Source organism: Pan paniscus, chromosome 3 (genome assembly GCF_029289425.2).
Source record: "Pan paniscus chromosome 3, NHGRI_mPanPan1-v2.0_pri, whole genome shotgun sequence".
In the NCBI taxonomy this organism is placed as follows: Eukaryota; Metazoa; Chordata; class Mammalia; order Primates; family Hominidae; genus Pan; species Pan paniscus.
This window is the reverse complement of record NC_073252.2, coordinates 141,060,375-141,072,857: the sequence shown is the minus strand read 5'-3', so window position 1 is coordinate 141,072,857 and position 12,483 is coordinate 141,060,375. Positions and strand designations below refer to the sequence as shown.

General features: G+C 39.3%; 1 protein-coding gene across 2 annotated transcripts in view; it reads right to left on the bottom strand.

The window, feature by feature from the left end:
* The window catches only part of USP38 (ubiquitin specific peptidase 38), a 45,329-nt gene extending 33,162 nt beyond the window's left edge, over positions 1-12,167 (bottom strand). The window contains exons 1-4 of one of the 2 annotated variants that reach the window (XM_003820700.5): positions 12,087-12,167; positions 10,745-11,913; positions 8,917-9,052; positions 1,004-1,133 (exon numbers count right to left, since the gene is read on the bottom strand). In XM_003820700.5, coding sequence (XP_003820748.1) covers positions 1,004-1,133; positions 8,917-9,052; positions 10,745-11,426 — 948 coding nt within the window. In that variant the 5' untranslated portion in view covers positions 11,427-11,913; positions 12,087-12,167. Of the gene's footprint in view, positions 1-1,003; positions 1,134-8,916; positions 9,053-10,744; positions 11,961-12,086 lie in introns of those variants that run through there. The other variant, XM_063603915.1, reaches the window with a different exon arrangement.
* Between the last annotated feature and the right edge of the window lie 316 nt (positions 12,168-12,483).

The window sequence follows — 12,483 nt, the reverse complement described above, 5'->3', positions numbered from 1 at the left end:
TAGCCTCTAGGTCTGGGAGGGAAAAGTCAGGAATAAGATTGTAGATAAAGTGAATCTGAGATTCATGTAAAGACAGATGGATACATGAATATGGAGTTCAAGGGAGAAAAATGGACTAAAAATATAAATCTGGCAGTCATCAAATTAGAGATGTTGTTTAAAGCCATAGAACACCTATGCTGTGAGTATGCACTGAGAAGAAAATGGACCAAAGACTGAACTGTAAGGCATTCTAAAAGTTAGAGTAAGTACAGGAGACTGATATGCCTGTAAAGGAGGACAAAAATCAGGAGAGCATAATGTCCTGGAAACAAGAGGGAGTGATCGACTGTGCCAAATATTGCTGACAGGTCAAATGAGAAGAGGCCTGAGAAATGACTCTTGAGTTTAGCAACACTGGAAACCACTGGTGTCAAAGGTAATTTTGGTAGAGTAATGGTGGTAAAAGCTTGATTAGTTGGACTCAAGAGATAATGGAAAGAATGTTTCCATATTGGATATTTGAAAATGAAAAAATTATTTTAATTACTTATACTTTTTTTTGAGACACAGTCTTGCTCTGTCATCCAGGCTGGAGTGCAGTGGTGCTATCTTGGCTCACTGCAACCTCTGCCTGTCAGATTCAAGTGATTCTCGTGCCTCAGCCTCCTGAGCAGCTGGGACTACAGGCATGAACCATTATGCCAACCTAATTTTTGTATTTTTAGTAGAGACGGAGTTTTGCCATGTTGGCCAGGCTGGTCTTGAACTCCTGGCCTCAAGTGATCTGCCCGCCTCAGCCTCCCAAAGTGCTGGGATTACAGTTGTGAGGAACCATGCCCAACCTAATTACTTATATTTAAATGACATTTAAAAAAATTTCTAAAGCCTATTCAAATTGTTATTCAAAACAAAACAACAATAACATATTCAAAATTAGATGCTTTCAAGGATACCACCCAAAGAAAAAAATATTGATTTTATGAGTCTATATATTCTAATAGATTTCCATACTCCCACTTACCAGTTCTATTTTCAGCAAAGTAACATCTATCAAAATAGTAAACTTCTGGACAGCTGCCAGTCCTTTCAGGAGTGCAATTACCCATGTATCCACATGCTGAGCCAATGGCCAGGATAGCCAGTCAATCATTCTGAAATTGAAGGAAAATGAAACAATCATTATTGAAAATATTTTCATTTAGTTAGTGATAAGAGTTACAGTAGATAATCACTCACTTTGTGAATAAACATTTACTGAATTTGCTGGTGAAAAGCACTGACCAAGATGTAGAAGTGAATGTAACAGGTGCTTGTTCTCATGTAATTTCCAATCTTGTAAACTGACAGTTTCTCATATCCAACATATTTCCATAAAAAGAATTTCTGATAAATTATTTTGCATAAACGCAAAACTTAAAATTTATGCTATATAGTGGCACAGGTTGAGTATTCCTTATTTGAAATGTCTGGAACCAGAAGTGCTTTGGATTTTCAATTATTTGCATTACATATTTACCGGTTGGGCATTTCAAATCCAAAAATTTGAAATCTGAAATGTCCCAATGAGCATTTCCTGTGAGCATCATGTCAGCACTCAAAAAGTACTGGATTTTCAAACATTTCAAATTTGGGATGCTCAACCTGTATCAATAATTTATTAGGCAAATTTACTCTAAAAAGAGCAGCTGAAATGTAATCTGAACTAAGACATATGAATATGATCCAAGATTCCTCCTTCCTGGTGAGTACAGTCTAATATGAAATGTACTGTTTAAAAAGACTGTATTTTGAACTGTGAAAGAGGTATCTTTTTCAAATCCGACTATACAAAGAGAACAAAAAGAAACTTCAAATATATAAAAAAGCACTAAGTCTGTAAATATTGTAATGGCTTCATTTTGCACTAATGAGTGCTTTTCTTGAAAGAAAACTCATTAAATTACCCAATTTAGTGAAAAAAAAATATATAGGATAGGACAGAGACACTCCCTAAAGTTAGATCTCTACCACAATGAAGATTGATACAACTCTTTCAGAAAGCAACTGAAAGTCGGACGCAGTGGCTCACGCCTGTAATCTCAGCACTCTGGGAGGCCAAGGCGGCTGGATCACCAGAGGTCAGAAGTTCGAGACCAGCCTGGCCAACAGGGTGAAACCCCATCTCCACTAAAAATACAAAAATTAGCCAGGCATGGCGGCACGTGCCTGTAATCCCAGCTACTCGGGAGGCTGAGGCAGGAGAATGGCTTGAACCTGGGAGGCGGAGGTTGCAGTGAGCCGAGATCACGCCACTGCACTCCAGCCTGGACAACAGAGCGAGACTCCATCTCCAAAAAAAAAAAGAAAGCAACTGAAGCAAATGTTCATATAATTTGACCTATAGTCCTATTTTTGGAATTATATACTAAGAAAATAGAAAGGGGAAAAATGAGTTTTTGAAGCCAGAGTGACTGGTTTAAAAAGCTCAGTTCACCATTTATTAGCTAGGGGACCCTAAATACCTACATAGATTACTTAACCTCTCTGTTTCCTCACCTGTAAATTACAGATAAACATGCTTATTTTATAGCACTGTTGTGAAGATTAAATGAATTAATCTATAACACTGGAAATATTGTGAATGCCTCTCTTCCACCAAAAGTTAATACATGTGGCAATAAATAAATACCTTGATTATACAAAATGTAAATATAAACACTAAGGACATAAATACATTACTAAAACAACAACTACTATATTAAGAGGACTGACATCTTTTTTCTTTTTGAGACACAGTCTCGCTCTGTCACCCAGACCGGAGTGCAGCAGCATTACTTCGGCTCACTGCAAAGTTCGCCTCCTAGGCTCAAGCGACCCTCTCTCCTCAGCCATCTGAGTAGCTAGGACTACACAGCTGTGCATCACCACAACTGGCTAATTTTTGTATTTTCTGAGATGGGGTTTCGCCAAGGGGATTGCCTGAGCTGTTCTTGAAATCCTGGCCTCAAGTGATTTGCCCACCTCGGCCTCCTAAAGTGTTAGGATTACAGGTGTGAGGCACTGTGCCTGGCCAAAGGACTGACATCTTCATTTATATGGTTATTTTCACAACAGTTGTGTTATATAACTATCTACATTAACACTGGAATGTTTTTTATTAAGGTTTTTGCTTTTAAAATTAAAATGTCCATTCGGATATTAAGAGTGGTCCCAAAGTCCAAATGCATGTTAACTATAAGTTATGTGTATGTTCCCTCCATTCTCTACACAAACTTTATTTCCATTCTTGTTTTTCTGGCCTTTTCCAACAATGATGGTTACAAGTGATTAACATAGTCCTTGACAGCTATTCCACGTCTTCCAACTATTGTTGGGGTGATTCTCATAAAATTTTGTGGCCATTCTACTTATACAGAGTAGCAAAGCAGAGACACACTTGCATATGTGTACAGAGGGTATTCACTTTAGCACTGTTTATGGTATAGAAGAACTGCAAACAACCTAAATGATTGTCAATAAGGAAATGGCTACTATGGTACTGATACTATGCAACAGTATATAGAGTTTTAAATAATAAGATAGATGTACATGAATCTATCCATGAGGAATCTAAAACGGAAAGAGCTGAGAAATTGTTGAATTAACAAGGAAAAAAAAAACCACTGCAGTTTTTTTAAAAAACAATTTTAGTTTAAAAGAAAATCATGTGAATATATATGTAAATATGGACATAAAAAAGATGTAATCTAGAGGCAGGGTATGTGTGAGCACATCTTGGCTCTGTGGATTCTTTGCATCATGGGAAGTCACACTGTCAGAGCAGAACCAGACAGGGCTCACCAGAATACAGGTCTCAAGGCCAGAACCCCCTTTAGCTCAGTCTAAAGAGAGTACTGAGAGAGGACGAGAGTACTGAGAGAGGACGAGAGCACAGAGAGTAGAAAATTCCACTTGGCCATGGCTTTTCATTATTCTTCATTACTCAGTCAGCCTTTTTCTCATCCTTTCCATTTCTGCCTTTCCATCTCAAAAGCTTCCATTCTTTACCTTATTTCATGTATGCCAATCTCCTGACCACCTATAAATAAACTTCATATCAGATGTTACACAAATTAGAAGGTGCTGTGGTCTGAATGTTTGTGTCCCTCCAAAATTCGTATGTTAAAATCTAATCCCCAGTGTGTTGGTATTAAGAGGTGGGGCCTTTGTCAGGTGACTAGTGGGATTAGAGGCTGAAGGGGGCACCCCTGCTCTTTCTGCCATGTGAGGACACACAGAAAGCTCCATCTAAAGGAACAGGCCCTCACCAGACACCAAATCTGCTTGACCAATTTAATGAAAAAAAAAAAAAAAAAAAAGTAATATGGGATCTGATAGAGACACTCCCTGAAGTTAGATCTCTACCACAATGAAGATTGGTACAACTCTTTCAGAAAGCAACTGAAGGCCGGGCACAGTGGCTCACGCCTGTAATCTCAGCACTCTGGGAGGCCAAGGTGGCTGGATCACCTGAGGTCAGAAGTTCGAGACCAGCCTGGCCAACATGGTGAAACCCCATCTCTACTAAAAATACAAAAATTAGCTAGGCATGGTGACCTTGGATTTCCCAGCCTCCAGAACTGTGGGAAATAAATTTCTGTTGTTCATAAATAACCCAATCTAAAATCTGTATTTTGTTACAGTAGCCCAAACAGACTAAGAAAGCATTCATGAAATAAATATTTGTGTATTATATAGCAGGTACTGTGTTTGGTGCTGAGAATATAACAGTAAGATATGGTTTCTGTCCTTAAAAAGGAAAGAAAACTTAGGAAATTTGTCAACAATTACACAATTATCAAATAATAGTACTGGCATTTAAACTAAGCTCTGCCAGCATAGAATACAATGTTTTTTGCCACACTTTAATTATATTTCAGTTCCGTTTCAATTTGATTGGACTTGCACATGTCTGAGGTTCTTCTCCAGTACAGGCAGGCACTGCAAGATAAGCTATTTTTATGGTTAACTATAGGAATCTTATTCACCATGTATCAGTGATTATCAATTTGAATTCCAAGGACACTTTCTTTTAACTCTGGTATACTGATTTAATATCTTACTATTTAAATAACATTTAACTATATACTTGTCATTTATGTACTCCACGACCTGTCTCCATTAGACTGTGAGCTTGAGAGCAGTAATCTCTCATATATCTTTGGATTCCCAGCACTTAGTGCCTGGCACTGAGTAGGAACTCAAATTTGTTAAATAAATGAAAGCATTTCTTTATATAGCTAAAGAAAAGTACATGCAACTTTAAAACCATAACAGTAAAACTGGCAAAAATTATGAAAGACACCAAGATTGGTTTAATCGTAATTTATGGAGAATAACAGCAATTTCCATTTTCACATGGCAGCTTGTGGGCTATAGGCAGCCTTCCCTTTTATTTGTTCCAATGTTTTAAACATTGAGAAATTTCACACAGAAAACTGGATTTCAGGCTTCTTTTGAAAAATCAGATCAAACAAGACTGGATTCCAATTTCCTTGTATTAACAGACAACTGGACTTGATGATCAGTTTTCTCTTTTAGAAGGTACTTATGTATCCTATTCCCTATCATTTCACTTATACCTGGCCTATTTAATATTTTAATGTTACCTGTTTGGTCCTGGTACGGTATCTACATTTGCATTTGCATTTCTATGGATTATAGAAAATGACTATAAACATGATCACTGCTATGTTTGGGAAAGTATAGTGCACGGGGAGGTATAAAGTGGGAGGTGGATGGTAAAAGCAAATATCACTATCCCTTTCAGTTACATTTTCTGTATAAGAGTAATTACTTCAGGTAGATTATGGGTACATAGGATCACGCAGGCTACACTGGAAATATAATACAAAAACTGAGTCACAACTCCCCGTAGAAAAAAATAAGTAAAAATTAATTCCCAAATACATCTTGAAAAAAAATTCCTAAATTGGGTACTATAACTGTTTTTGAAGAGGCTGGAAAATTAAGAGCACTGAATGCCAAGAAGTGGAATATGAATTCGACTTAGTAGGTAGTGGAAGTCACTACAATGTCTTAATTAGAAGAGAAAAATCAGGAGTCCAGATGATTGACATAAGAAAAGTAAGTCACTGCTAGCAAAAAGACCAACTAAAAAACTGTGCAATGAGGAAAGCCTGATTTCTTCAAGGTAGTGGGGACAGAATAAGCGTCATTTTAAGAAATGTCCTAAAGAAATAATCCAAAGGACTTATTAATTATGTTAATCAAAGGGAATGAAAGGATGGATTTGAAAATTGCTTATAGGTTTGTGACCAGATATCTAGAATTACTGTCAATTTAAGTAAAAAAAGAGAAAAAATAAACACCAACATCAGGCCATGAAGATAAGTTCTGCCTCTAAGAGAGTGACCCTAAGTGAGAAACTTGACTACCCTGGTTTGTTTCTTCATTGGTGACTATATCATAACTGGGAGCCAGATTTAAGTTCAAATACTGGATTCACTGTTTATTACCTGAACGAGCTTGGGTAAATTATCTAACCTCTCAGTTTCCTCAACTATGAGATGGGGCCAATAACCACCTATTTCAAAAGACTGTGGTGAGTATTAAATAGTTATGTCATGTAAAGAAAATCTGCTACTATTACCCTATGCAATGAAAGTGATGGACCAACTAATTTCTAATTTCACTTCCAGCTGTAAAATCTGTAATTCTCTGAATGTGTTTTACTAGGAAGAAATAGAAGTTATAATACATTCATCCCAAAGAGAAAGAGACTTTAGTGCTGTTACAGTCACACTGACAAAAGTGTGCTGCTGCTAAATAGGGCACAGAAGGAGTTACATTATGAGGAGATGAACAAGATAACAGTTTCTTAAAAATAAATGAACAATGAGAACTTCACATAAAGACTTGGAAGTCAACTACATACAGATCAGAACTGATAAAGTGATGATAATAATGGGAAGGAAGAAAATAAAAAGAATAGATACAGAAAGAAATTCCTAACAGTATGGTGTCAGAGACAAAAGTTTCAAGAACAATGAATAGAAAGATATCAAGGAGATGACAATAAAAATACAGATTATCAAACACAGCAAGGGGATCATCATAAATTAAAAGCAATGGGGGTAGAGGTCACACAACAGGAAAAACATTTACATAAGAGTTTTCTCAAACGTACAAAGCACCTTTACAAATCTTGAAAGTCAAAGAGGGAATGAATAGTATGAAACTGGAAGTAAAAGTTACAGATAAATTGATTCAATTATGTTTAAGAGCACAAGAAGAAAGAAGAAACGCTAGAAGAGGAAGACCTTTTTAAACAATGAAGTGAAAAGGGGGATACGGTGGAGAAAATCAAAGTCCCCAGAGTTTGTGTTACAGAGAGTGAAGTTAGTACAAATGCAGCTGAGAACTCAATATGAATACCTCAGTTTATATGTTACCTTATAATTTTATAACAAGGGCACAGAAACCATTTTGTCCAAATCCTTATATTGTATGTAAATGTGCTTAATATACACACACATGCAGGAAAAGAATTAAAAAACAAAAACAAGCAGGTATTAAATAAGAACAGACAGACACAAAAAACTCAATTAGAAAAAAATAGTCATTGAAATAAAGAAACTCAGTAACTAAGTAAGCTCTACAGATGAGCATCTTTGAAGAGAAAATTAGTGAACTATAAAATAGTATTGATATTCTTCCCCTCAGATATCCACAGGTTTGCTACTTCACATCCTTCATGTCTTCACTTCATGGTTACCTTAGTGAAGCCTTCTTCATCCATCTTATTTAAAATTGCAAACCACTTCCTCACAACCTGTCCCCCTTCCTGTCTACTCCTATCCCTCTTTTTGTCTGCTTTTTTTTCAAACATGTATCACTATCTAACATACTAAATTATTTTACTTATCATATTTAATCAAATCTAAAACAAAACCAATTTTAAGATGCATAATTAGCTTATATACCACTAAGGCAAGAAAAGCCGTGCCAATTTAACCAGGACATGAATGACTAGGCATTTCTACATTTAAACATCTTTGAAATTAGAAGACATGTTGGAATCAATGAAGTGTGTTATTAAATTACTGTCTGCCTCCCCAACTAGAATGCAAGCCTATAAAGGCAGATATTTTTATCAGTTTGTTTGAGGACATTTTGAACACTGCCTGGCACTCATGGTAAGTACTCAATAAGTGTGGTTTGAATAAATGAATGAATGACTGAATAAAAGTGCCAAAGTGCTAAGAAGGGTAAATAATATTAAGATTATACCTAGAAATGCAAGAATAAAATTACAGAACATCAAGGATAAAGAGAACATAAAAGTTTCCAGACAAGCTGACTACTCACAAAGGAATGACAGTCAGATTGACAGCTGACTTCCCACGAGCAACAACAGATGCCCAAAGGTAATACAGTATTATTTTTAAAATGCTAAGAGAAAATGGCTATCAAATTAGAATTCTGTATCTTGCCAAATCATCTATTTAAAACTGAGAAAGAAAAAAAATTCAAACAGGCAAAGGCAAAGAGTGTATTACACATTGCGCCTGGTTGAAAGAGAAAGTAAAGTATATACTTACTAAGGAAGAAAGAAAAAAAAACGCAGAAGAAAGAAATAGGTTGCAGGAAACAATAATGGGCAATGAAATTAGTGAAATACTGTATACTGATAATCCAATCAACATCTGAGTGTATAATATGTGTATATGTGTGTATATTTTGGGAATTAAAGTTGAATTGAAAATAGATTTGTGAATTATTGGGATGCCTGTTAACGCTATAAACAATTCCAATCTATTTGGAGAATCTTTACATATGTCATTCCATGATTTTAGTTTTAAACATTCGTAAGTTTTTCATTACTCACAAAATACAAAATACTTCCTCTTCCCCAAATTTACAATTACCATTAATAGTGTCATGAAGAAGTACCTGCAAAGGGCTTGGGTCATACTTGCATCTTTTACATTTGGATCTGTAGTAAGGCTCCTGATGAGAACTGTAATCATCTGAAGAGGAATATGCTGCACAAGGCTTGCCAATGCTACAGAAGGTTCAAATGATGCATCTGTTTTTTCAATTAAAAAGAAAAGGGAACATGGCAAGTAGGTTCAAGTATTTAAAAAGAACAACACTTTACAAAAAAAAAAAGTAATTGCAGCAAAGGTGTTAACTAGGAAGGATTATTATGCTACACCCTCATGGGTAGACTCTTAATTTACAAGGAATGTTAAATTACAGGAATGAAAGATTAGGAGTGAACAGCAATGATCACTCATACTATAGACAGAATACTGAAATATATTGATATGGTTAGTCCATAAGTTACTTTAATTTTTCATAATTTATCGAGTTATTGTTGAGCTAAAATATTAACTTGTAAATCACTAATCAGAAAGGAAATATAAAGAAACATAAAGTATCATTTCAACTTCCACTTCAGACCCTCCAAAATAACTTTAAACTTATTGATCATTACATCCCTCTAAGGAAGATTTTGAAAAAATCTCTTAAAGTAGAAATGAAGGTGACTTTTGGGGACACTTAAGTATCATTTCAACTCCCACTTCAGACCCTCCAAAATAACTTAAAACTATTCATCATTACATTGCTCTAAGGAAGATTTTTAAAAAATCTCTTAAAGTAGAAATGAAGGTGACTTTTGTGGAGATTTTGCTTAAACTGTATACAAATTAAGCAAATCCAAGACAAGTACCTTTACTGCTACAGTTCAAAAAATTTGGGAGGAACCTAACAGTTATGACAACACAGGCAATAGAAGTAAAATTACAATAAGAAAAAAAACAAACAAACTCAGATACTGCAAATACATCGTTTGTAATTCTTTCGTAAATATATTAAATTCATCAGAACATAGAACGTTTGTTAAAACTCCACCTTTACTTCTGGTTCTTAAGATAAGAAGAGGACACATCCCTCACAAGTTCAATTTGAACAGCCACACAGTCCCCACTGGTGTTATAAATGAAGGAGAATGCTTGTACCAAGTAGAGCGGAAATGGACATGGTTTTGAATCTATTCAGACCTGAAAGGTCCAAGACAGAACAACGAAGGTAGAGGTACTGGTAAAATTCCTCGGCGAGAAAGCATTTTCTAGGCAAGTATCATGGGACCCTTCTCTGCTTTCTAAGAATGCAGTTCATGGGCACAAAAACAAATATTTAAATCCTCGTACTCTTCCTTCCCTCATTCTATCTGTATCCCTCCTTTGCCTACTAGATACTGTAGACAAAAAATATCAGTATTTAAAAACTTCATAGTTATCTGGGATAATCCAGTAATAAAACAAACTGCACAATCCATTAATTCAAAAATGAGGAAATACAAAAATGGGGGAAAAACTCACTACAAAATTAGAGACACGTACAATAAATACTATGGTAAACATCATGCTACCATTAGTCACTAATGAATGGAAGCTTTCTGCAGTAGCTGTCATCCTCAAAGCATTCCAAATAACTTGAGCAGAGGCTGGGTAATTAAACAACTTGCTTAGTGCCAAAGGTCTTAGACCTGGACGTTCTCAACCTTTAAAATGGGAACGCTGCCTGTTTTTAAAGTACGATGTGACGTCCTGAATAAGGTAGTGAATGTGAATAAATTTGGGATGAGGTATTAGGATTTGCTCTCGCTTAAGAATGTTTTCAGGGCAGGAGGAAAACATGGTGTGAATGTGTGTGTGCAAGAGAGACATATACTGATTTTTTATGAGATATTCTGAAAGATAATGACCCTTACCTGTGGAAGAGATGCTTGCAAAAACTTCTTGCAGGGAAGGCAGCAGTGTGGCAGGCTCGGCCTTCCAGATGTTCTGCAGCAAGTTACTAACTTTTGTCACCTGGGAGACATATTCCCGCAGCTCTCTTTCCTGGGTGGACACGCACTGGAAATGGCCTATCGTTCGAACCAGCTGTTGACAGAACGTGATGGACAATTTCCCCTTGGGGATGCATTGCACAAAGTCGGTCAGAAGGTCGCTCAGTCGGGCACAGAGCTGCGGCTCCGGCCTCTCACACACCATCCGTAACACCTCTACCTGCAGGAGGCTAAAGAGATCCAGCACCGACGGACAGCTCATAATCAGCTTCAGGCCGTTGTGAATGTAGTCCAGGATGGCTACATCCTTCCTGTCCAGAGAGTGGTAGCCCTGATGAAGGAGGCCCAACACGAAGGTCTTGTTGAAGAAGGACTCGAACTCTGGCCGGTGGTATCGTGCGTAGGCCTCCAGCACCTGGTGCCCCACCTGCCGCTGGAAAGGGTCCTGGCCCTCCAGGATGAGCCGGGTCGTCAGGTCAAACATGGCCTCACACTGCGCCTCGTCTAGCCAGTGCTCCGCCGATTCCACCACCTTCCGCACAATCACCCGCTTGAGGGGCAGGGGATGCGAGGAACTCACAAGGCCCTCCAGGATCTTGTCCATTGTCGCCACGCTGCAAGGCCAGGGCCAGGGGATAAGGAGCGGGTGGCGGCAGCCCCGAGGTGGGGCAGGAGAGCCCCGGGGCGGAGATGAACTTGGAGCGCCGCAGCAGCAGCGCGACGGGCCACGGCCACCGCCGCCTCAGCAGCCACATTTATGGCGCAGGGAGACCCATCCAAGCCGGGGCGGGAGCTGGTGAGCCTGGAGAGCCTAAGAACCGACACCTGCGGCTGGCCTAAGGCGCCAGAGGCCCGTACTCCGCCGCCGCCCCGGGCCCTCGATCCCACTCAGCATCAGCGCCGAGGGGCCTGTCGGGCCCCCCAGCGGCGTCGGCGGGCGCTCAGGGCCCGGGGCTGCTAGCCGGCGGGTGGAGGAAGCACGCCTCCGAGTTCCGGGTCAGGTGTGGGCGTCCAGTCTCCAGCAGGTCGTGAGAAGAAGCCGGTCCTGGGCTGAGTCAGGAGGCGCTGTCACGGAGAGTGCTGGCATCAGCCTGGGAGAAGAGACCGAAGCGACACCCTTTGACCCGGATTTTGAAGTGCCGGCAAACAGGAAGTGAAGGATCTAAGAACCTCCGGGAAGGACCGCCCCTCCGCCCCTCCGCCCCTCAGCCTGTCCGCCTCTCTCCTCCTCCCTTCTTCCCTCTCTCCCTCCCTGCTCCCCCACCTCCGTCCCGAGTCGTAGACTCCCGGCGCTGGGAGTCTCCTTCCCGCCCCGCCGCGCAGGTGCGGCGACGGCCGCGTCACTGGAGAGTGTGTCGAGTCACAGGCGGTCTTCCGCGCGGAGCGTCCCCGGCGGACGCTGCGCAGATGGCTGCGACTGTAGGATTCTTGCCGGCTAGTCTTCGTCGGTTCCGCCTGCGTCAGGTTACTCGTGAAAACTCGAATAAGTGCTATTGATGTGAAATCCGAGGAAAAGAGCATTTGGGGGAAAAGTAAGGAAAACTCAAAACTCGGATTGAGAAATCTTTGCCTTGGCTCATTAATCAAGAATTGCGCTTGCGCGCCTAAATGTGACTGCCTTTATCCTGCCATGTCGGTATTGAAGTAAGAGCAATACCGGC